Raw genomic sequence first — 25,662 nt, forward strand, 5'->3', positions numbered from 1 at the left:
TAGACATGAGAAATAAGAGGTGAGGCAAAATCGGCAACCGAAGGAAATTGTTATGGTAAATTAGGCATATGGCATATGAAGTTAGGAGAGCATTTACAAGTCTAGGAAAATGACAATACAAATTTCATGATTCTCCTTAGATTAATAGAATTTATCTCAACCAAGTCATACATGGAATGCTTTTACAAACATGACTGTGCTCCTGAATCTTGAAATTTGCCTTAAGTATTATTAAACTCTGTGGTTATAGAACTCAACAAATCTCAGGTGAGTGGAAATCTGAGTCTGTCAAGCCTCTCAGAGAAATGTAAAACATGATTTAAACTCAAGGGACTTTCTTTTTTTTTTTTTTTTTTAAGATTTTTAAGTAATCTCTATACCCATCATAGTGTATAGCTTGAACTCATGACCCCAAGATCAAGAGTCACACGATCTTCTGACCAAGCCAGCCAGGTGCCCCTCTAGTTCCTTTTATTTATTTTTTATTTTTTGAAAAAATATTTCGGGATGCCTGGGTGGCTCAGTCGGTTAAGTGTCTGCCTTCGGCTCAGGTCATGATCACTGAGGTCATGGGGTCAAGTCCCTAATCAGGCTCCTTGCTCAGCAGGGAGCCTGCTTCTCCCTCTGCTCCCCCCTCTGGCTCGTGGTCTCTCTCTCAAATAAATAAAATCTTAAAGAAAACAAAAAAATTTTATCTCTTTGAGAGAGAGAGAGAGAGAGAGCTCAAGCGTGCAGGAGCAGGGGAAGGGCTGAAGGAGAGGGAGAAGCAGACTCCCCACTGAGCAGGGAGCCTAACTAGGGCTCAATCCCAGGACCCTGAGATCATGACCTGAGCCAAAGGCAGACGCTTAACCAAATGAGCCACTCAGGTGGCCCCCTGTAGTTCCTTCTGACAATTTTTCATTAAGGATTTATGGACTTCTTAGGGACCTCTGTACAGCTAAGAACCTGAGTGCCTATATATATAAACATTATTCACTACAGAAAGAGAACAAGAAACAATTCAAGGGTAAAAAAAAAACAACAGATTCATTATGGAGGTCTTAGGTCCTGTGAGAAAGTGCTCAATCTAAATCTTGTTGAGCAGGATTGTTGCAATATATCCTGTGTAACCGTCTGAAAGATTTCAGGGTCTGAATTCTGGAAAAGACTTAACACCATTAAAAAATGTGGTTCCAGGATGATTATGAAAAATTACAATATAGGTATTTTCAGCTTGCTTAAACCTAGGGTATCTGGATTGACCATTCACAGGATGGTTTTATTCCTAGGTAAGAATATTTAGCTTTTGTATGTATTGAAAGAAATACAGGTTAAGACTATACTCACTGAGCAACCCACTTGTCAAGACATCAGCCTTCTTACTTATAGCCCTGAAGAAGGCAAAGTAGGATGCGATCACCTTGGTTTATTTTTCTTGTGAAATAATGCTCTTTTCTATCCCACTTGCAAGCACTGTGGTTAATTTTACCAGCAATCAAGGCCACAAGCAGGGGAGTAAGCTAGAATTTTGACTGAGTCATGATTCCCAGGCCTCTTTCTATAGATATTTGTGCAGAGTCTGGTTCTGAGGCCCATCTGGAATGCTCTCCCACACATCATGCTGGGCAAGGCAGCAGAGCACAGGTTTTAGCGTCTTTACGATGCGGCTCCATCATCCTGTGGCTATGTGACAGGGTCTGGTTACCCAAATCTTTGTGTCTTGGTCTCCTTGTGGAAAAATAAGGCCTAACAACAGCGTTCATTTACCTCATAGAGGTATCGTGAACATTAAATGAGGGAATACATCTAAAGCATCTAGAATGGTGCCAGGTAGACGTTAACAATGATTGTATATAAAAAAAGCCACTCAAGTGGAGATTTAATAAACAGCATGCTGTAAGTTTCCCCACCCCTGGATATAGACATATCCTTCAATTGTTCGTTTTACAGTTGAGGGGGGCAAATGAGCAGAGAAAACTTTGAAAGAGTTAGCAAATTTTTGCAACCACAGATCTAGATGAGAAAAATTCCCAGGCTTTATTGGGTCAGAAACAGGTGTTCTCCAATTTGGCATTACTCTGAGGCACCAGCTCCAACAGCCCCCCAACAAGGTGCCCCAGTTGTCCCCATAGCCTGAGAACTTTCCACTGTCCCTACCTGTGGGAATGCTTCTCTCCCAGACCAGTTCTTCCCCTTCTCTGTGCAGTGGTACCCCCTCCCCACAGAAGGCATCTTTAGTACACATGCTCAGGCGACCACCAGAGGTAATGTTTTGTTTAAGGACTGACCTTGGGGTGCATTTAAACATAGGGACAAACTTTAGCTCCCCAAAAAGTTATAGTCCCAAAGTTAATACTTAGTTGAAACTTGGGAGTATACTTCCTTCTTTATAAATATTAAAACAAAATGTGCTAGTCTCTCACAAAAACAGATTAATTGACCAACTACCATTTCTCATGAACTCCATCTTCTCCTTTGTTTTCCCTTCCACTATGTTTCAGTTGCTGTGAGGGTAAATCCTAAATTAATCTCTGGTAGAGAGAGAAACACTCTGCAGCTGGAAGGAATTGGAAAAGCACTGGGGATTTTTTTCCTCCCTATCATGAATTCAGTGATTACTGACTTCAAAATAACAGTTCAATAAATGGGAAAAAAAAAAAAAAGATAGAACACATTCCAGGGTGAGGGGATGGCAAGTACAAAGGAAGAGAGATGTGAACATACACTGTTAAATTTCGGGAAGAGCTTATGGTGAGAAGGAAATAGTTCTTGGTCTCTGTAGGAAACTGTCACTGAGTTACCATGGGGCACAAGTTGGGGAGTGCCTGTAATTATATCTAGCTGGCCATTTTTGTTTGGCACAGATTAACACAACCATCTTTTAAAATAGTATGCTCAAGTTCTATTTTCAACTTCATCCTGACATACACTTCTGCCACACCCTAAGAGCTATTCATTTTGCTTTTTTTGGTTGTGGAAAAAGCAAGGTCCCTTTTGTCTGAGCCTCTTCGTTCTAGGTCGGGTTTGCCTTTCCTCAAGGCTTTTCCCAGTTCAGCAATTCCCATGAATTTTGGTCAAATAATTTTCCTACTAGAATGTAAAATCCATGAAAGCATGAATTTTTGTATTTTAAAATTCATTGTTATTCCTAGTTCTTAGAATAGATCTTGGTACACAGTACCAGTCTAGACATAATTCAAAACATTTAAGCACCTACGATGTGGTGCCCTATGGAGGGTCCAATGCTACCTTTTCAGAGCTTGCAAACGAGGAAAAGAGATGTGTAATCAAACTCCAAATCAAGGCAGAATGAAACCAGTGCAACTATTGAGGTATACATTGTTAATGGGGGGGTGCTATGGACTGAACGTCTCTCCCCCACATTCACATGCTGAGACCTAATCCTCAGTGCGATAGAGTTTAAAGGTGGGTCCTTTGGGAAGAGGTTAGGTCATGGGGTATAGCCTTCACGATTGGGATGAGTGCCCTTATAAAAGAGAGTCCCAGAGAGCCCTTGTGAAGGTACAGCGAGAAGACAGTTGTGAGGAACAAGCCCTCACTAGATATCGAATCTGCTGGTGTCATGAGCTTGGGCTTCTTAGCTTCCAGAACGGTGAGAGATGTTTATAAGGCATCCGGGTTATGCTATTTTTGCTACAGCGGTCTAAAAAGACTAAGACATGGTGCTCACGCACAGTAATTGATTTCAACCAGAGGACTGAGGAAAAGCTTCACAAGACATTCTCCTCAAAGACAAGAGTTTCCATTAGGGATGTGGAGGTTATTTTTGGTCAAGTGGTTATTAGTTTGGATTCTTCCGGTTTCAAGAGATAGAAACCCATCTCAAAATAGCTTACACAAATACAAGGGAAGTGTAACTGGGAAACCTGGGGGTGCCACTTGCTTCAGCTCTTCTAGAACTCTTGACCCTGCTTATGTGTGTAGGCTTCCTTTCCTCCCATAGCAGACAGACATAATCCATGTTGCAGAGGAAGGGGTGGAGTTTGGCCACAGATCGCTCCATGCTTGTATCACACTGGATTGTATTTAATAGACATAGAAGGCTAATAAGATCCCATGGAAAGTCTCTGCTCAGTCTAGTTTGGGTCACATGCCTATCTCCAGGCTAATCACTGTAGCTCATGGAGTGGGACATATGCCCAGCGTGTGGCCACGGTACAGATAGTGCCATGATGGAGCTGTGTTAATAGGGACTCATACAAAGCAAAAATAATTTTAACCAGAGATAGGAAAAGTTGCAAGACTTTTGTAGGATTGGCAGCTCTATTAGAAACATATAGAGTGGGCAGGGCTAGGGCAGTACTTCCTAAGAAAATAGGAGAGGAGAGGACCCCAAAAGAGGAGAAGTAAGATGCTAGGCAGACAAAAACAACAGGTAACCACTACAATAACTAAAATGCATGCACTCATAGGCAAACGGGATGCGGTTTGCTGTGACAGAAATCTGATTGCCAAAGCTAGGCAGTGGGAGATCAGGCTGGAGAGTTAGGTTGGGCTGGGTCATGGTGAGCCTCCACTGATAAATGGGAGTTGTCAAAGGGCTTAGTTGAATGAATGTTGTGAACAGACCTAGGTCGCTCTACTCCCCTTTTCCCAGAAACAGCCGCTGGGCTAACTCCTCTGGAACGTCTAAGGTATCAGGCTCTCATGACCATGGACTTCTTCCAGTCCCCTTTGCTTTTTCTTTCTCCAGGCCACGTACTATCTTGCCTCAAGTCTAGATGCAGTCCTGACATCCTGGTCACTTGTTTCCCAATCTAAGGTCAATATCCCATTAGGGAATTGCTTTTGTCCAGCACTGAAATTCCTGGATTCTTACAAAATAACATCTAAAGCCTTATTTTTCAGTCACTCTGGCACCAAAGGCGGGGGGTTGCGGGGGGTGGGAAGTGGAAATGTACTACCAGTTGGTGGCTAATCTGCATGGGTTATCGGGGTTTTCTTTCTTTTTTTTTTTTTTTTTAAGATTTTATTTATTTATTTGACACAGAGAGAATGAGCACAAGTAGGGGGAGTGGCAGGCAGAGGCAGAGGGAGAAGCAGGCTCCCCACAGAGAAGGGGGAGCCTGATGTGGGACTCGGTTCCAGGACTCTGGGATCATGACCTGAGCCTAAGGCAGTGCTTAACCAACTGAGCCACCAGGTGCCCTCGGGGTTAATTTTCTATTGCTTGTCACATATTCAGATTAGCCTGAAAGCTTGAGAACTATGGTCATCTTTTGAACCCTGGGACAATAAGCTGTGAATGAATTATACTGTACAAGATCTGAACGTGCCAATCTTTTTTCTATATGTGTTCTTGAAGGAGCCAGTGTGCCCCTGTGGCCACCAACCCTCCTAGTAGGAAGTGGTATTGTGGCCATAGCTCATTAATATGTAGATTTTAATGTCTTTCACTCTTCATAAACTTTTGGGGAAGATTACCATAAACTGTATAGGATCAGGAGGATTATGTTCCAAAGAATGCTTAGAACAGCTTACTCTTTCAGGTTGTTACTATAGGGCATAATTGTTTGCTCCTGGTGAATGAGATAATGAATGGATCCATTCAGCTAGAGAAACTGTGTAATCCAGGAACAAACTACATTTACACCTCACTTCCTTGAATTTAAATGTGCATGCACTAGCTCCAACTGTGAAAAATCAACACTGAACACTTCTAAAATGAGGGTTGTTTTTTTGCCATCCAAGCAGATCACTGCAGAGATAAAAACGGGAATAATGCTTCAGTAAAAACTGAAGTTTCTGAGAAAATTAACCCTGACTATTGAAAATGAGAGGAAAGAAAGGAAAAAGAAAAAAGAAAAAGGCCACCTTCTAAGAGTTGTTACGGCAGCCACTGACAGCATTTCGTACTGTCAAGGAGAGTGGACAAACATCAGAAGAGATCACAGAAGCTGAAGAAAGGGTCTCAGGAGAGTCACGGTGCCGCTGCTTCTGAGAAGTATACCCAATGGCACAGAGCAAAAAGCTCCCCAGACTCTTACTTGCAGAGTGTGGATTTATTATGACAGCCTCAGGACCAAAAATGGTTATATTTTTCTATGACAGAGCTCACAGGGAATCAAAGATTTTCAGAGATCAAGCAGAGAATGTGGTGTGTGCAGGTGTAGTCAAGGGAAGGTAGGAATGATGCTCACAGACACTCAATGTTTTCGAGGAGAAAGCATTAAAGGTGAAGAGTTAATACATTTGTTTTTTATCTTACTCCAACAGCGGACCAGATGTAATCTTCCTGAAGAGTGACTTCCCAAAGTATCCTGCTAACTCTAGGGTGTGGAGGAAGCAAGTTGCACCCTGTTACAAATAAATGAAAAACCATAAGGTGACAGACAATACTAAGCACACTCCCACCCTTATTCAAACACAAAGGTAGAGGAAAAGTTCATGCTATCTGCCAAGAGATTATTTTTGGGGAAAAGAAGCATGCACGTGCACGTGCGCGCGCACGCACACACACACACACACACACACACACACACACACACACACCCACACCCACACACACACACCCACATACAGCAGCAAAAATTCTTCTGTTCTCCAGTACTTAAATTAAAAAACTTCCATTAGTTAACCTATGTTGGAAAAGTTTTAGAAGGAACCTGCTTGTCATCAATTGATAAAAGGCCAACATACAAACACTAAGCGAGGGAGTGAAAGGAGTATCAAACATTATTTAACACTGTGCAACCTCCCTACCAAATTGGCATTTGTCTCCAGAATGGAAAACTAATATGTTCCTGGTGTACCTTTTAATTTATTTTGTTTTGTTTTTCTTTTTCTTGAGTATGTTGAATCTGAGACAAGAAGGGCCCTCTGTTCTGATCTGGTAGGGCACTCTTTCATAAGGGCCTTGGAAACAAAGGAGACCAACTGGGGAACTCAAGCCTGGAGCCATTTGTCAAGAGCTTGCAGCCTGTAAAGCATCAGGTTACACAAGAGGGCTGTGGGTGGGGCCAGGAGGAGGCACAAAAAATGGAGAGAGGGAGTTTCTGGCCTTCAGGAGTTGCCGATCTCCTAGGGGAAGAAACAGGCGGTGCGTGGCCTAAGACGTTGCTGGGAATGGGGGTGGGGACTAGGTTCTAATTCTGACTCTGTCATTGGCTGGCCATGTGATCTTACAGGGTGGGAGTGGCCACTTGTCAAATGAAGAAATCACATGAAGGGGCAGATCTCTGTAAAATGGAGTAATTAAATAATCTGATCATTTCTCTAAGTATATTCCAATTAAAAAAAATCTGGTTAAATTTGGAAAAACTTCCCTTCCCTGAACCCCCACAGTACCAGATCGATTCTTACTACATTTAGTCTATCAAAGGCTCCCAAAGTCCTGTTGTAAAAGATTCTTTTAAATTTGGCATCTCCCAAACTTATTTTCTGAAAAAGCATCTGTTGACATTTGCAAAACATGCTTTGGAGACTGCTGATCTCTCCGCCCCTCCCAGCTTTAGAATTCTACTATGGTTAGTGGTTATTTTTCCTTATGGGCACCATCACTTCCCTCCTCTTTCATCGAGCCTCTTGGGCTGAACCTAACATGCTGCCTCCGGCTTTACTTTTCATGACTTTATGCTACTTAAATGCTCACATGAAACTAAAACAGGGTTGGACCAGATGACCTCTAAAATCTGTACAAACCCTGAGATTTTAGGATTCTTTGAATATTATCACAAACACCCACTGAAGACCAAAACAGGGTGTATATAACCCAGGCTGTTCCCATCACAGTACTCATATTTATTACATGAGAACTTGGGAATTGAAATTCTATATCCTGCCATTCTGTACACGGCTCTAAACTCAATACTCTATTTCCTTGCAAGTTCCTTTCCCCTTGACTAATGCAAAAGGAGAATATATAGGGAGATAGTGTGGGTGGGTTGTATGGGCTCCCTAGACCATCCTAGAGGTGACAGAGTTGAGTCCAGTGGGGGTGCTTCCTGCCAAATCTGCTCTTTGTAGGTACAGCAAAAGGTTCTTCATATAAGTAAATTCTTATAAAACATTAGGAAACTATACTTATTGGACCATACCTAATTATAAAAATATTTAGTGCATGCGTTTCAAAGTCAGCCAGAGTACCATTCAATTCCTGGCAGAGGCGCGGGGCCCAGGGATGACAGAATATGGATGTAAGAGACAACGTGAGAATATCCACAGAAGTCAACTAGCCAACACGCAGAGAGTTTAGTACAATTCTAGTTCTTTCTCTAGTGCAGGATTACTAGATACTATTTTTCACTCTGTCTTGACCGTTCTTTAACGTTGCACATTTCTTCTTTAGCCCCATTTCAATGCCAACAAGATTGTTGAAAAATACTTTTAAGACAAGGGTGCCAGGGTGGCTCAGTCAGAAGAGCATGTAACTCTTGCTCTTGGGATTGTGAGTTCGAGCCCCGCGCTGGGTATAGAGATTAAATAAAAAGTATTAAAAAAAACAGTTAAGACACACACTCAAATTAACTTTCTCAATTATCCAAATGTAGTAGCTGAGAAGACAGAAATATTAACCAACCTAATTAACAAGAAAGCCATTTAATTGTTTTTCCTTCACTGCAGACCTTACAGTGAAATCTCTAGGTCTGGTCTGCTCTACTTTAAGGGGCTCAGGCGCCATTACTGAAATGAAGGGTGAACTGACTGGGACACGACTGATGGTTTCCTTTCCCTGTCTACTCTTCAGGGAAATGCAAAGCAGGCATATGGTGTGTGAATGCCGTGTAGACCAGGACACTTCAGCCCCCAAGGAGGAAACAACAGAGAGAAGAGGTGAGGACAAGTGTTCACATGTCACTGTCCGAAGGCTTCGACAGAACATGTGCAGTGTTGAGAATTTCCAAAAGCTGACAGATGCCATTTAATAGGAAGAAGTAAAAGATAAGATTCTTACGGTTTGCTTCACATATAAAGGGGTAGTTCCAGTGCATTTTGTAATTATATTCTATAATACAGTAACGATAGATTGTTAACATAAGCATAATTCCTGCTGAAAATAAAGTTATGAAGTAACAAAAGGCTTTAGCAAAGGCTAATTTCAAAGTAAAAATAAGAAGATTTAATCTGAAACATTCTTATTCTAAGTTTTGATAACTCCTGGGACCCTAACTAGGTTAAAACTGAATGATCTGACCAATACTCAGAAGAATCATCATAGCATGTACACAAAATAGAGAATAAAATTTTAATGGTATCAAAAACAGAACTTTTTGGCCAATTTAGTACTTGCTGGAATAAAGTTGCAAAATGTTACTCAGTAACGGACGTAGCTTCTAAATCAAGCCAGAATTACACATACTCTGTATATTACTTGAGTATATACAAGTACATTCCATGATAACATGCAGAGACATGGAAACAAGAAGAGTACTATCAAATCAAGATCACCATCTCTACTGATGAAATAATGAAAACAAAATACCTGTTCAGTAATCCAGAATATCTCATTTTGCCAAGGGGGGAGTGTTGCTCTTTTCAAGAATTCAAATAAACTCCATATGGTTAAGTTTGTTTCCTCAACATGAAAAATGAGAAGCAGATAATATAGCCAATAGCTGTATCTTTTTTTTTTCTCACTCAATAGCAAATTAAAAGGTTTGACAGACTCTACTCTTCTCAGGTGAAAAGGGCTCTTCGCATTCTAGTGGTTAAGAATGAATCCCTTAAAGCTCCTAAACATTTGAGTGTCACACCATCTACAGCAACATATGCTCAAGTACCTTTAATGATACAGTCATATGAGACAGGAGTTTAATTTTCCTGAGAACTAAATTAGACTTATGAAATAAACTAGGGTATGAAAATGACCTGAGTTCACAGGAATCTCTAAATTCGAAAGAGACTGCTTCAGCTTTGCTAAGATTTCATCAAAAGCCTTTTATAGCAAGCATTTCTCGGGGAGTCACATATTTGGTCATGGAGCCTTGGGATCTTTTTAAGCACTAAAAAGAAGTGCTTTCTGTTGTGCAAATTCAATGAAAGGCCAGAATAGACAAGAAGACTGACGGTGCTGTAGGAAAACCTATAGGTGAGCCTATGGATTGCACTACTTTGTAAAGAAAGGAGTAGGTGAGATGTGCAACTGATCCAACTGGGCAGCTAAGAAAACCCTTGTAAGGTAAGTGAAGAAAGCACCTTAAGTGGAACCTAGTAGAAGCCACTCGGAAGTGAGGGTTGGTTGGGGTAGAGATGATCTCCTCTAAGTAACTCTCCTCTATATGTGAGAACCCCAGAACATATTCGAAAGGTAGGGTAAAATATTGGCTTCACAGTCTCTTCTCCAAATTACGCATTGCAACTTCTGTGATTATTATTGTTTGCAAACTAAGAGGTCACATGTGAATTACTAGTCACTACAGCATATAAAAGAATATAGTCTAGCCTCAATCTGAGCTCTTCTGTTTGTTCTGTAATCTAATTCAAGGCACTTTAAAATGTTTTGGTGCCTTAGGGTATTAACACGTAACATGAGAAAAACACTCATTTACTTACCTCAAGGAGCTACCACATAGATGACTGAGTCTTAAAGCACTTTGGGCTCCTCAGATGAGAAACACTGTGGAGACAATCACAGTGGAGGAAAACTCTCCCAGTGCCTTAGAATCCTGATCTATGTGCCTTGTGTCTCAACCAGGTTTTCTTAAACACTTCACAAGTAAAATGTGTTAGTGGCACTCCATCCCTTTATATATGTTAATTGTTTGGCACACCGATGTTTATATATTTAAAATAGTCGTAGTACTCACTACTCCAAAGTTGTTTACTAATTGTCCAATAAAGTTAATGAAATGTAGCCACGATGGAGTACTTTGTGTCAAATTTAGAAAACTTTAGCTTTCTCTGAGGTACATGTGACATAATAAAAAGTTCATTTTTTTCAAAATAACTAGTGTTAATTATGTGAAACCACAAGTTTTTAATGAAAAAAATACTGAAAGTATGCCACAGTGTCTATATATTCATCTGAAGAGTATAAAGATGGAGTTTTGAGGAAAAAAGGGTCTTAATGCTATAGAAAACAAAGGTGGTTATTAAATTGTTCAAAGGAAACATTTAAAAAATGTCATATTTCATATATTGAAATAAAGCCGTTAGAGGTAATAAATTATAAATACAGTAGTTCATTGTTTCTTTTTTAGCATTAATTTTTCTAAGCAAGTTAAATTCAAAACACTTGAAACCTGTCATCCTCTTGTTTCAAAGAACTATGGAAAGAGAAGCTTTCATAGGAATCTACAACAGTGATACCACCAGTGATCTTGACATAGACTACACTGGACCTTGGCCATTTTAGATTTACAACATATTTTGGTTAATACATTAGATTCAACTCATTAATATGCCTTTGTATTTGGAGAAATTAGATTGTGATTTATAACCCAAACTCAATTCCAGGTCGTGCTTGATTTTCTGCAGGGGGTTCTGTCAGACTCATAATTAAAATGATGGAAACTGTAAATAATTTCTTTCAGACTGAAAAAATATTTTTGTTTTTTTAAATAAAGTGCTTTTAAATTTAAATGTTTCTTGCCCTAAACAAAACTGAAACACACTTAAACCTGATTATGTCCATATCTTGACACACATATTTTAACAGAAAGAAATCAGTTTTGGGCCATTAATGTCCTTCAAGAGTTCAGATTGGATCTAAATTGGGTTTTGCATTATTGTCGTGCTCATGTTTGTACATGAAGGTTAAAAGAAAGAGGGCAACATCCAAGGAAGACCAATAGGCAGTATGCGACGTAACAGCTGACCAGTAGCGGCTTTCCACAAGTCCTTCTCTGAGTTCAAAATCAATTCTGTGATCCAATTCCACTAAAAAGAAAAAGTCACACAAAGGAGTATTACAATATGTTCTATATAGACTTCACCTAGAGTTGAGAACAAAAACTTAGCTAATAGAAGTGATTTTCCTAATTATCTTTTTTTTTCCTTTAGTGACTTTCCACTCTAAGCTTATGGGGGGAAAAACCACAAAACAACAACAACAACAAAAAACCAAAAACCCCAAAAAACACAACACCCAAAGCAGCCTCAACAGCTCAGGATTCTCTTTGGTGGAATCCTTTCTTTTGTATGCTCAGGTCAATATGGAATAATAAAGGAATAAAACAAAAAAATTCACTTGGTATCACAGAGTATATTTGGAGTAAAGAAATTAGGCTCAAATCTTAGATTTCCCATTTAATTTTTGTTCTTAATCTAAAATAAGGAAAACAGCCTTCCTGCAAAATTGTTCGCCAGGCTCATATGCAATAATGTCTGTGGGGGTGCGCAGGTCACTCAAAGGCTCCTTCCCTGGGGAGGGCCTATCCATCACCTCGCTCGGTGGTGACTTTTTGCAGCCCTAGACTCCCCATGTGGCTGCTGTCACACAGCCTGGTCCCCACGCAATCAGCAGGGCCTCACATGTGCCTGGGACATACAAGTGCTCACAAAATATATGATCGATAAAGAATCCACTGGGTGGACAGTTAAACTGGGAGGAACAGTGGTGATCCTTGGGAGGAAGGACTTCATTTATAACAGTGCTGTCCTCAAACAAATCAGTGAATTCAATCAAGTCTTTTTCTAAAGCCCACAGAAAGTCCTTGCAATACCTGTTAGAGAAAAATTGAGGCTATCATAGAATTACCAAGGATTCATTTAATAAGTCCTCAGAGATAAAACACTTAGAAAAACAATACTTCGATCTTTAGGAACTCCTTTAAAACAGTCATTGAGCTATATAATATTTTGAAGGAACTCTCTTAAAAACAAAAAAAACACTCAGATCTTTGTTCAGAGTGCCAGAAGATGTGGAAAGTAAAAGGTGGCAAATATCAAGGTGGCTGCAACAAAAGTTGGGTTTTGCTTTCCACTGAATTTGGTAATTGCACATAGGAAATCGTATTCACTTTAGAGAATGCTTTCATATAAATGTTTAGCTAATGCTTATTTTAAATAGGTACTTTGTGACAAGAGCCACTGGTGATTTAAAAATGCATATAGTTGTTACTTTTCTACTCAACTATGCTTTTCTGATAAGGAAAGTCCATGGATCTATCTATACATTTTCAGGTAAGATTACCTTAAGCAGCATAAATACCAATTAGGTTATAAAACACTTGTAAAATATACTGACACAGGCCTTTTATAATTTTTTTAAACTGCTATTTTTCTCATTTAAATTACAATAAGCTAATCCACAATACATCAGAAATAGCTGAAATCCATATGTGGAACTGTGGGGTAGTAATGTCTGAATCTCTTGTCTTTTGAATTCCACGGGACATTTGAGTTTGATCTGTAGGCACATTCTGGCACAACAGACAGGAAGATGAAAAAAGAGGAAACTGGAATTCTCAAGCATGATGAAGAGAAGTCAAACTGGAGTTAGTTATAAAGAGAAGAGGAGAAATATGAGGAGAAACAGAAGAGATGAGAAAAATACACATTCATATCGGCGAAGACCACCAAGTTATAATTTCTACTTTAAAATGCTACTGTAGAATGTCTTCCTAGTCTAACAGTCTTAAGTCGAATTGTTGTTTTAGAGTCAAAGAAAGGAAAACTTTTTGTGTTATAGCAAGTATTATTTGGCTTTGATTTTGTGTCCCTGACATTTATTCTTAAATGCTGTTACTGTCGTGAAACACTGCCTTTCATATACTAGACACTCAAATGCTGAATTTATCATCCTATTATAGCCTTTGTCATTCTTCTCATCTACAGGGACTTCCTATCCCTTGCTATTTATCTGTAATCTGTCCTCATCAAAATGGGACTAATGTAAGGTAGCCAGCCTGTACCCGATGAATCAGTTTTAGTCTCTCATTTTCCTTAAAAGATTTACAACAGGCAGTCTGGCTGCTAGTGCAGCTGACCTCACATGTGTTGGTTCTGCTGGTGGAGAGATGCAATTAGGTGGGCCCAGGTCTCATTTTCTCTCTCCCTTTTATGTAGATCACAGAATTTCCAGGGGAGCAAGGGTCTAGATGGCAGTACCATTCTTTATGTGCTGTGAGATGTGCTCTTGGCCAAAGTAGGCCCAAATCTATATGGAATTGCCTTGGACCTACTTTCTCATGATTAAAATATCAAAAATGGGTGGCACAACACAGCTGGTAGTTTTTTCCTAGTTTCTCTCACTGAGTTAGGTCAAAGAGAAAGGAGAACGTAATATCATCACTTTTGTCCTTTCTTCTCTTTTGAGTGCCTGAGGGCTAGAATTCCTCGATCCACAAAGACTGCGATCCTGAACAACTGAAGAGAAGTAAAACTGAGAAAAAGACTGTTAGATTTTAACAATCATTAGCAGTTTGCTTATACTGCTTTAAAACAGGGATTCTTTGCTTTTCTGGGGAGTCTCGCATACAGGCCTGTTTCCCCAAAGTGAATGTCTGCAATTTATGAAGTATGGAGGTAAAGTGTCATCAGTACTGTGCTTTCATCAGAGAACTCTCTGTACAAGGCTTGTCCACATGGATATGGTATTAAACAAAATATGTGTGAACAGAAAGTGAGCATCTTAGTATTAAAATGTGTACTAATTGGACAGGTTTCTACTGTTTTAATGGAAACACCTTAACTTTCCTGTAGAGAAATTTTCAAAAACTTAATCTTAACAGTTATCTTGGGGGCACCTGGGTGACTCAGTCAGTTAAGTGTCCAACTCTTGGTTTTGGCTCAGGTCATGATTTCAGGGTCATGAGATAGAGCCCTGAGTTGGGCTCTGCGCTCAGTGGGGAATCTGTTTGGGATTCTCCGTCTTCTTCTCCCCTCCCCCCCCTCTCGCTCTAACAAATAAATAAATCTTAAAAGAAAATGTTATCTTATTTTAAGTAATAATTACGGTCATAATTGCATTATTTTTGGCTACAGGCAGACACCAAGAAAAATACTAGTAAAGGAAACTGTGTTTTCAAATGACTGGAAAAAGATTCTTTCATAATCAAAAAGATTATGCTGAGTTCTTGTTGGTATATTATGTCTTCCTATTTTTGTGCTACCTCAGTTCAGCTATACATTTCATGTGGTTAGGTGTCTGACATTCAAGGAATATCTGTATTTTGTGAATTGTTATAATTTCAAATATATTTAAGAATATTCTCCAACTGTCCTTTCTTTGAAAAAACAAAAACTCTGGGGCGCCTGGGTGGCTCAGTCATTAGGCATCTGCCTTGGGCTAGGGTCATGATCTCAGGGTACTGGGATGGGGCCCCGCATCTGGCTCCTCGTTTGGTGGGGAGTCCGCTTCTCCTCCTCCCTGTTACACCCCCACCTTCATTCACTCTCGCTCTCTCAAGTAAATAAAATCTTAAAAAAACAAAAACAAAAACTCTAAAATGAGTTTTGTAATCACTTTTCATATCTGCCAAAATAATTTCCCAATACTAATCTATCCTTGAAAGATACTCAAAATACCTCATGTTTGAGAACAGATGGGCTTTATGGGTAAATGTAGGCTCTATGGGTAAATCTTGAATACAAAAAACTCCAGGAGATGGCCAGATTTGTTGGACCCTCTACAATCTGGTTTAAGAAACTTTTCCAATCCTATTTAGAACTATTCCCTTCCATTTAACCAACTTCTGGTTCTCTACATACCCTGTGCTTTGTTTATGCTGTTTTTTCTCCTGAAACATCTTTTTATCTTTGCATGTCCAAATCCTACTTCCACGGAGCCTTTTATGATTTTCCTACCTGAAAGCATTTTCTCATTCCCTAGAACTGACAAGAGTCCTTTACCTGTACCTTTGTTATGTGGCTCATCATATTCTACCATATACTATAATTATTCATGTAGTTATTCACCTCCCTACTAGAATATATATATATTCTCTAGAAAATATTTAATTTCAACACCAGCATTTACATTTTTGTGGGCAGTACTGAAGTCTGTTTAATATTGGTATCTTTTCTAGTGACTAGCTTGGTACCTTGACTCATGGTAAACCTTTAACAAGTAATTGTTAAAATGAAAAAAAGCAGGGGAACAGAAATAGAAGCCACACACATATTACCATTTGATTTAGTTTGGTGTAGTTATGATTAGTGGTCTAGTTGCCTAGATAGTTGGGATGGTTTTAAGATGGTAGATATAAGGGCTAGCTGAATCCACGATAAAGGAGTGGATTAATTTTCCTTCATCCAATTAAATATGCAAAATGCACTAATCAAATAATTTCTTCATGGATTTGACTATTTACATGAGTGGGGCCAAAGAGAGCACTCATATAAGATCATTCCTTTGGGGAAAATTCATGAAGTTACAGCAACACAAACTGTTGCTAGGGAGCAAAAAAAACCCAAATCAGTTTGTTATATTAAAATATTGTTCTGGAATTTTTAACCAAGTAAGAGTTTTTTTTTTCTTTGAAAATAGAAAAAAAAAAGTATGGGACATTAGCAGCTAAACAAAGAAGTTGTAAAATTAGATGCGGTTAAAAATCCAAGGAAAAACTTGTAACATTATTTTTTGTTAAAGACAAATCCAATATTAAAAAACAAAGAAAAAGGAAAAGGAAAGAGAGAGGAGCTGTAGAGAAAGGAATGAAAGTTAATGATACAGTGATTTTAAACTAAGATAAATCCTTAGTGATACATTTAGAATCTGCTGAAAATTAAAAGGCTGAAAATATCTCTTACATCCCAAACCACTAATTTTTAAAACAACACTACCCCCTCTTAAAGAAGGCTGAATATTTGTGCATACCTACAGCCCTAAGGAGTAATGTTACTGACATGTGAAATAACTGGGAATGAGTGCATACCTCATACTACGAAACCTTTTTATATCTAAATGTCTTACATGAAAAGAACAGTGAACCTCTCTGAAGCCTTTAGGACAATAAAGAAGGAAATCAGACTAATGCTTTTCTTCCCTCTCTATAAGGTTCCTTCTTTGTAGGAACGTACAGGAGTATCATTTTAGCATGGTGAGTGGCTAATCAATACTTGAGTTTCAGGACCGCTACTACTAAAGATTAGAAAATACAGGAAGAAAATATATATAAAATAGTCTATAATGGTGACATTCAAGCTGATCTCACAGAAGAATTGATGCAATTTTTCAGTGAGCAGAAGACCTCTAAGTAGATCATTTTCATAGTATTCTGGCGCTATTCCTGACATATACCATACCGAGGGTATTATCTTTATTCTGCATTACACTTTCCGGAAAAAGAAGTTGTGGGAGATTAAAGAACGATTCCTGAAGTCTGAAATCTGTGAAAAAAAAACACAAGATGCTGTAAAGTGTTGGCTGATGGTTACAAAGGGCCTTCAATGATGTAGTGGCCAAAAGTTAGAATACTACTCCCAAATATGCTGATTAAACCTAGCATACATAAAGAAGTACACACTTTGGTTTTTATGAAGAGCTCTTTCATGGAAAATATAAGCATAATCAACTTTGAAATACAATGTCATAATCTGTTAACAACCAGATATCTCCAAAATTTGTAGAGGCAAAATATGCTAAAAGAAACAGATTTTTTTTTTTTTATAGTATCTTACAAACACAGAGGAGTACAAGAAATGGAACCATAAAACCACTGTATATAAGCCTGGACTTTTTGAAAGACATGAAGAATAGCTATCTAAGATGCTTCAACTCAATGACAATAAAGTGGTTTCAGCGGACGACACACACACACTCTTCAAAGAGAGAAACCCAGATTGATTCATGAATTCAAAGTCTGTGTCCACCTTACCTTCAAAAAGCAAGAGAATCCATAGCTTCAGAATAAAGGTTATCAGGAAGAACTGAGGCAATCAGTGTGAGCAGAAAGAAGGAAGGAAGCCAGAATCACCTAGTCATGATGACCAAATTCCAGAAAGAAGATTTAAGGAAGAAAGGCTTTATGATTCGCAAGACACAGCAAGTATGACATAAGGAATGTCTAAATCAGGATTACATAGAAAAGTGTATTATTGAAGCAAGTCTGAGAATTAGTAAGGCAAATCTTGGGAATTTGGTTTAAAACGTGGAATTCTATAGTTTAATTTTAATAGCTACATCGATGTCTAGAGATAAATATATGTTAACCAAGAGTCATGATTAGCTCATATTTAGTGGAGTCTATAGTCGACAAGGTATTTACCATTAGGACCAACAAAGAATTGCAAGAATGACAGAAAGTATATTGTTAAGCTATCAAACTATAATGATGCAATATAGCTAAGCACCTCTATAACTGCTGTCCTGAAAGAAGAGACAGGTTTCTTTATTACCATTTTGAAATTACTATGTTAAATCATAAAAAGACCTAAAAAACAGCTTTCTTCCCTCAGATCCTATAGATTCTCTCTTTATGTCTTCATCACCCTTTCTCGGGGGCATTCACATTACAAGGAATTGTGACTTTTTACCTGCCATCTTACAAAATTCTTTGAAAGTATTTTTCCTCGGAAGCTTAGAGTTTTGACCTCGGCATGTCACAATAGAATTTTGTATTTTTACAGTCACATTTCTGATATTAAGTAGAAGTAAAAGCTCAAGTCAGCAATAGTATAGGAACTTATGTAAGAAACTAAAAAATGAATTATGTACAAATATCAAAGTCTAAAATGAATTTTCTAGGCAGTGTTCAAAAGGCTTACAATTATAAAATTTTCAGTACTCAGAGTCTGACATAAATAAGATTAAGTTAAAAAAATGTTACTGGTCCAAATAGGAATGTCCAAGTCAGGAATGTCCAGGATAATTCCTTGGAGTGGGGTTGACTGTGGAGAAAGATCCAGCCTCTAGGACTGCCACACCTGAGTTTCCTTTTTAAGTACGTTTTATGGATGGCAAGGGATGGTGGTCATTTTAAAATTCAGAGCAGCAGACACAGCAAGAAAATAAGGCTACAAGTATCTGAAATAAAATCTGCTTAAACATTTATTGACAAAGGAAGGAAAGCTTTCTGCTTGCTATAGTTACAAAAAGGAGCTAGTTTGAGAATCCACATTTCCTTATGTAAATCAATAGAAAAACAGGACTTACTAGTCTTATTTTAATGGACACTTAAAAATAAGGTTCAAATTTAGACCCTTGGAATTAGATATATGTAATAAATGTGTAAGAGTTTCACAACTATTCAAGATCTTAAACCTTAGAAATCTACTGGAAAAAATAAATAAAGCTCCATGGTAATGCTAAGTCCAGCATAACCATCCATTCATTCACTCACTTCTTGAATATCTACTTTTGCTAGGTAGCTGGGATAGGATTGAAAGCCATACAGCAGATCCAATACAATAATATAAGCCTGAAAGTCTTATAATTTGGTTGGATGAAGGGAACTGTGGAATTAGCAGCAGGATGGTTTTGGCATAGTAGCTTTTAAAAAGTATCAAGAATATACACAGCATAGGTTTGAAGCAGTTAAATGAATTTTTAAGGCCATATTATAAAAACTCTACTTCATAAAAATCAGGGGGTGCTCACCCCAAAGAGATTTGTTTTATACTTGATGTTTAAGACATCTTGCCACCAGGCCCTGATTATTAATAGTTCTTAACTATTAAGTCACCAATGCAGAGAGTAATACTGCATTTACCTGGGAATTACACTTAAAAATATAATCAAAGGAAAGCATTTTTTCTTTAAAAGCTAACTTATGCTTTAGATTTAGAGTTGACTGCTCCTGTCAGTATCTTAATCCTCTCTGCCTCAAGTTGTAAGAGATAGGGTATAAACGTAAGGAAAGAAGAGTATGAACTAACATGCAGAATCCAGAAAGCCAGAACTGCTGTGTGGAAGGGTCTGTGTTGCAACAGTGGTCGTGGGAAGTGAGGTAACTGGCTTCTTCTCGTCTTCTATTGAGTCTTTTGATGCCTCAGACGACTGTGACGTAGATGAACGTCCAAATCTTGAAAACAACATTCCTCCAAGGCCCTTTCCAATGCTAGCGGCCCCTGTATTTCACAAAACAGGGCAGTCAGTCTGTTGAATTACACCACATACCAAGCTACAGAGCACTATCCACAGTTACAGCCAACTGGCAGAGGAACCAAGCCCTAGTCATATTTTTCCAGGGTGGGAACATAGGAAAACTGCAATTTATATTGTAGGTTTCTAAGTAAAAATGGTGTTGAATAGAATGAGAGTTGTACAAACTGTAGGGATATAGCTTACAAAAAAATAGAATAAAGATTCTATTTTATTCAAGTGATCATTGTTTATTCAAGTGTTTGGTAAGATTAAAAACTTTAATAACAGAACCATGCCATTGACATGGGTATGTATTTATTATCGATATGCTTTACTACTAAAATTAGGTGAATATTATAAAAAGCTATCATAAACAATCTGTAGAACAAAGTGAAATATCAATGAAAAGCCTATTTATAGTGCCATCTTGTGGCATTTTATATTAAGACAACCCGTAACCAAGAGCAATGGACTAATTGAAGTGGCACATAATTGAGCTCCAGGGCTACACCAAACACTGTGGCTGGTGTTGGGAATCATTTAAAGAGAAATTAAATAACCTTGTTGCCCCCAGGATGGACACGGTTTGAAAGACTGTTAAGACACAAATCAGGGAACTCTTTGGCAGGGGCACCCTTAGAATTCAAGTATTCCCTCATTTTACAGATGAGGAAGCAGACCATTAAAAATGATGTGACTTACCCAAGATCTCACAGTAGGTGGCAAGGCCAAGATTAAATTGAGGGTCTTGATTCCCAGACCTTCCCCTGAGTATCCAGCTACCTCATAGTCTAAAACTAGAAGATCTGATCTAATTGGAGAACCTTTAGGGCTTTTGGCTCTCAATATGAACAGTGAGAGGGTAGTTAATTCTAAACACAGGGATTAAGTGTTGGATGTTTTGTAATACATAAAGTATTTTCAAGTACCCCAAATTTAATGCCTATCTAAAAAAGTGCTCATATTTACTGATAAGAAATACTTAAGAGAAATTACCTAATATACTTGCTTTGCCTATATTTGTTATAGATTCCCCATAGTGTCGGCGGGACAAGACTGGTGAGGTCACAGGGCTTGGTATTGTTGAAATGCCTTCATTCTCTGAAATTGAGGTAGGTTCTTTTGCTGGGTGGAGAAAGCTTGGCTTCATGTACTCATAAGGTAGAGGATTGGAAGTATTATACCAGTGGATCTGGACAGGTGAAATGTTGCTGTAGTGTTTCAGTATTAATGGTTCTAATCTATAAGCCTTGATTAAAAAAAATTCAAAGAAACACAACATTAAGGCACAATGCTTGGATTTTACTGAACTGTTTATTCTTATTCTATTGCCTGTTTACTCTTATTCTATTCAGCAGACCTTAGGGAATTTAAAAAAAACAGGTATTTCTAACATGCATTCCTATTTGTTTACTGTCAATAATATGTAATTGGTCTAAGTAAATATCCTTAATGATGAGATTATTAAAAAACCAATTAGCGTTGGTCTAAGCTAACAGTGCCCGTTAATTTGTTTTTCAGAGAAACATTCATTTTTATTGTATTCTGATATCATCTAACAATTAGATTTACGTTAGTCTCAACAACAAAGCTGAAGCGGTAAACAGTAAACTAGAACATGATAAATAAGGTCAATCTGTAATATTTTAGGAGCTCTTAGTGAGCTCTATTTTCAAATAGATTAACATAGTAACAGCACAAATTACATGCTGATACAAGACCATTTGTCAAACGTGAAGAAGGGATGATATAGGTAATGAATGGATTTGGCCAATTAGAATTAGAATTCCCTAAGTTCATATTCCGGCCTCTGTTGCTTATAAATGCATGACACCTACCAAGTTGCAAGGTCTCAGAGACACTGTTTCCCGAGCTATAGGAAGGAGATTAATGCTTCCTACCTCACAAGGATGTTGAGGAACAGGTAACGTTTGTAAATACTGCCTAGCACAGTTCTGACATAAACTTTATTAAAAAAAAAACCTCACTTAAAAAAGTCACAGGAAAACTATAAAATGAATAATAAAAATAACTTAAAATAATACAATGACTTTGGAGCCCCCCTTTATAATATAACAAAGTTAAGATTATACCCAGGATAGGGTATACAATGAAAAGAGTTCCCCTACAAACTCAAGTTCACTTTCAAGTCATAAGGCAATGAGTAAAATGAACGTTTATTAATGAAATACTTAATGTCTAACTGGGTGTTTTCACATATATTTCACTTAATACCAACAACCTTATGAGGTAAAATATTATCATCTGCAACATACAGAAAACAAACTGTCTCAGGAGAGACGTGGCCAAGATTGTGCAGTCTGTATTTGAATCTAATACTAGTTTCCAACTCAGTGAAATTTATTTCTTAAATATAGCGTTTTTGATTCTTTAACATATAGGAAATTTTCTAAAATTCTTGTATTTAATCAATGTTATATTTACTTGGTAGTAGCTAAAGATCTTTTAAAAGACAAAGCTATTTTTCTGAGAATGAATGCTATTTAAAATGGTTTGTTTTAAATTTAGTTATACCTAACCTTGTCCCCAAAAAGGATTTAAGGGAGCATTTTTCTCATCTAAAAATCTTACTTTGTATTAAATGGTCTACCTGGATGCAAGATCACTGGAGTATTTACATTAAAAAATTATTAACAGTACAAACATGAGAGAATATAAAAACCTCAAATTTTATAATCCCACCAGGCTAAAATAAATTCATCCATTCTTTCATGTTTAACACATATTAAAATATTTTCATTTCTAAGGGGAACTACAAGACACATTTCAATATTGTAGCATGCTTTCGAGAAAGAAGAGTTTAAAGTGGGATTTTAAAATTTATGGTTCCTGGCTTATTGGTATCACAACTGGTAATGGTTTAACAGTTAAGAAGGTATTAATTAATTAAGAAGTATATAATACCGTTCCAGGTATTAATTGTCCAGAGATAATATTTTTCATTATGCTATTACACTATAACATAAACAGATCATCTCTAAGGTATTTTCTGAGCCCTATAAGTTAACCAAAACACAAATGTCTTAAAAGTAGGAATCTATGAAAATATACTCAGATAAATGAACTCATTTCTCATTAGTTCAGGTGTACCTTGCAATATTTCTTACAGAGTCTTTAGGAACGATTTAGTATTGAGGGAAAAACATCTATAACTGGAACTCACCACTGGATCTGTTGGATGAAAGATATTTAGTAACCGGTTACAGATTTCTCTGGGCAAAATATGGTCTTGACTTCCAGTGTTTCCTGGGCGGATGCCACGCAATGCCAAGAAAACTGCTAGTGGGGATCCCATGCAGAAGAAATTCTCAACCTAAAATGATAAAGTTATCCTAAATTTTAAAACCAGTGAAGTGTTTTTCAGCAGAATTTGGGCACAATATAATACATGGTAAAAATGCGAATAAAATTATCTTCAAAGTCTTTTTTTCATGAGCTTTGGATGTTTTGGATGGTATCCGCATTACTTGTTAATTATATGCCAACCATTAATTATTCTAAAAATCTATTTTCAGAAGCAACGTCTTTTTCCTTAAATCTAGAAAACGAAGAATGAGAAGAATGAGGAAGACCTCCTTAGTTTCATTAAGCTACTATTTTGTGTTAAGTAATATTCTAGGTGCTGTGAAGTCTATAAAGATCAATAAGGAAGAACTTCTGCACTCAAAGAGTTTACAATCCTGTGGGGGAGGCAGAATAAAATAAATTAGAATAGAGGGAAAAACTGCTATAAGAGAGTAAAGAAAAGGTGTGCCTCGGTGACTCAGTTAAGCATCTGCCTTCGGCTCAGGTCATGATCCCAGGGTCCTGGGTTCGAGCCCTGCATCGGGCTCCTTGCTCTATGGGGAGCCTGCTTCTCCCTCTGCCTGCCGCTCCCCCTGCTTGTGCTCTCTCTCTCAAATAAATAAATGAATAAATAAATCTAAAAAAAATAATAAAAAGAGAGTAAAGAAAGGAATAATTCCAACTCTGAGGGTGTTTACACAGGAAGAAGCATTTTTTTCCCCACATTGTGTGAAGTTTCTTTAATTCCAGTATAATTAACAGTTTATTAGTTTCAGGTGTACAATATAGTGATTCAACAACTCTATATATTACTCAGAACTCATCACAGTAAGTGTACTCTTAATCCCCTATATCTAGTTCACCCATCACCACCCCCCCACACCTCTCCTTGGCAACTACCACTTAGTTCTCTGTATTTAAGAGTCTATTTGTTTGTCTTTTTGTCAATGTGTTCCTTAAATTCCACAAAATGAGTGAAATCATAAAGGTATTTGTCTTTCTCTGACTTATTTCACACAGCATTATACCCACTAGATCCATCCATGTTGTTGTAAAAGGCAAGATTTCATTCTTTTTTATGACTAATATTCCATGGCATATATATATATACACATACATATATATATGTATGTGTATATATATATATATATACACACACCACATCTTCTTCATCCACTCATCTATTGATGGACATTTATGTTTCTTCTGTAATTTGGTTATTATAAATAATGCTGCAGTAAACATAGGGGTGCATCTATCTTTTCGAATTAGTGTTTCCTTACTCTTTGGGTTAGTACCCAGTAGTGGAATTACTGGATTGTATGGTATTCCATTTTTAATGTTTTGAGGAACCTCCATACTGTCTTCCACAGTGGCTGCACCAGTCTGCATTCCTACCAACAGTCCACAAGGGTTCCTTTTTCTCCATGTCCTCACCCATACTTGCTGTTTCTTGTGTTGTTGATTTTAGCCTTTCTGACCGGTGTGAGGTGGTATCTCACTGAGGTTTTGATTTGCATTTCCCTGATGGGGAGTGATGTTGAGCACCCCTTCATGTGTCTGTGGGCCATCTGTGTGTCTTCTTTGGAGAAATGTCTGTTCATGTCTTCTACTACACAGGAGGAAGCATTCACATTGGCGATAAAAGGTAAAAAGGATTTCTACACATTTGGGGCTGGGTCACTGGGCCAGAAAGGAGGACATTTTAGATTGATAAAATCACTATGAACTAAGGCAGACGCAGGAGAGAATCTGGCTCAACTTAGAAAATAGAAATAGTCGGATATAGTTGAAAAACTGCATGTCAGGAAAATGTAACTTGGAATGAGAATGTACAGAACCTTGACTATTTGACTAAAAAAGTAGGACTTAACTGATTTTATAAGTAGTAAAGAAGAAAAGGATTTGACCCATGTTTTAGGTGGTTAGTAAACCTGGTAGTAGTGTGTGGATGAACTGGAAAACTGAGGCTCCGGTGACTCAGAGACAAGTTAGGAAACTACTGAAAGTGTTTAAGCAAAAGATAATCTGAACCGGGCTGGACAAGATGTTCCATTCAGGGGCACCTGGGTGGCTCAGTGGTTAAGTGTCTGCCTTTGGCTCAGGTCATGATCCCAGGGTCCTGGGATTGAGCCCTGCATCGGGCTCCCTGCTTGGCGGGTAGCCTGCTTCTCCCTCTCTTGCTGTGCCTCTCTCTGTCAAATGAATAAATAAGATCTTAAAAAAAAAAAAAGATGTTCCACTCAGAAATGGAAATGGGAGAGGAGAGTGGAATCAACATGACTGAATGGAGATGGGGATGAGGAATGAGTCAGAGACAAGTTACAAGCTTTGGGTCTGGCTGACTGGGAAGATAGTGGTTCATTTACTACAACAGGAAACTCTAGGTAAGTCCTGCTTTTGTTCACAGTAAGTCTGAAGTATCTGTAACATACCTAATGGGCCGA

The 25,662-nt window shown here is 38.0% G+C and overlaps 1 protein-coding gene across 5 annotated transcripts in view; it reads right to left on the reverse strand.

Moving 5' to 3' along the window:
- Positions 1-9,173: 9,173 nt before the first annotated feature.
- Positions 9,174-25,662, reverse strand: part of DDHD1 (DDHD domain containing 1) — a 94,114-nt gene continuing 77,625 nt past the window's right edge. For 3 of the 5 annotated variants that reach the window (XM_073895230.1, XM_073895231.1, XM_025870028.2), the window contains 5 exons: positions 23,094-23,243; positions 20,906-21,158; positions 19,702-19,893; positions 17,131-17,214; positions 9,174-11,820 (listed from right to left, as the gene is read on the reverse strand). In XM_073895230.1, the coding sequence (XP_073751331.1) occupies positions 11,639-11,820; positions 17,131-17,214; positions 19,702-19,893; positions 20,906-21,158; positions 23,094-23,243 (861 nt within the window). In that variant the 3' untranslated portion in view covers positions 9,174-11,638. The remainder of the gene's footprint in view (positions 11,821-17,130; positions 17,215-19,701; positions 19,894-20,905; positions 21,159-23,093; positions 23,244-25,662) is intronic. The other 2 variants (XM_073895232.1, XM_025870029.2) reach the window with 1 other exon arrangement.

The sequence above is a fragment of the Callorhinus ursinus genome, unplaced genomic scaffold (assembly GCF_003265705.2).
Source record: "Callorhinus ursinus isolate GAN/ISIS: 27379988/994484 unplaced genomic scaffold, GSC_fseal_2.0 scaffold8, whole genome shotgun sequence".
NCBI lineage: Eukaryota > Metazoa > Chordata > Mammalia > Carnivora > Otariidae > Callorhinus > Callorhinus ursinus.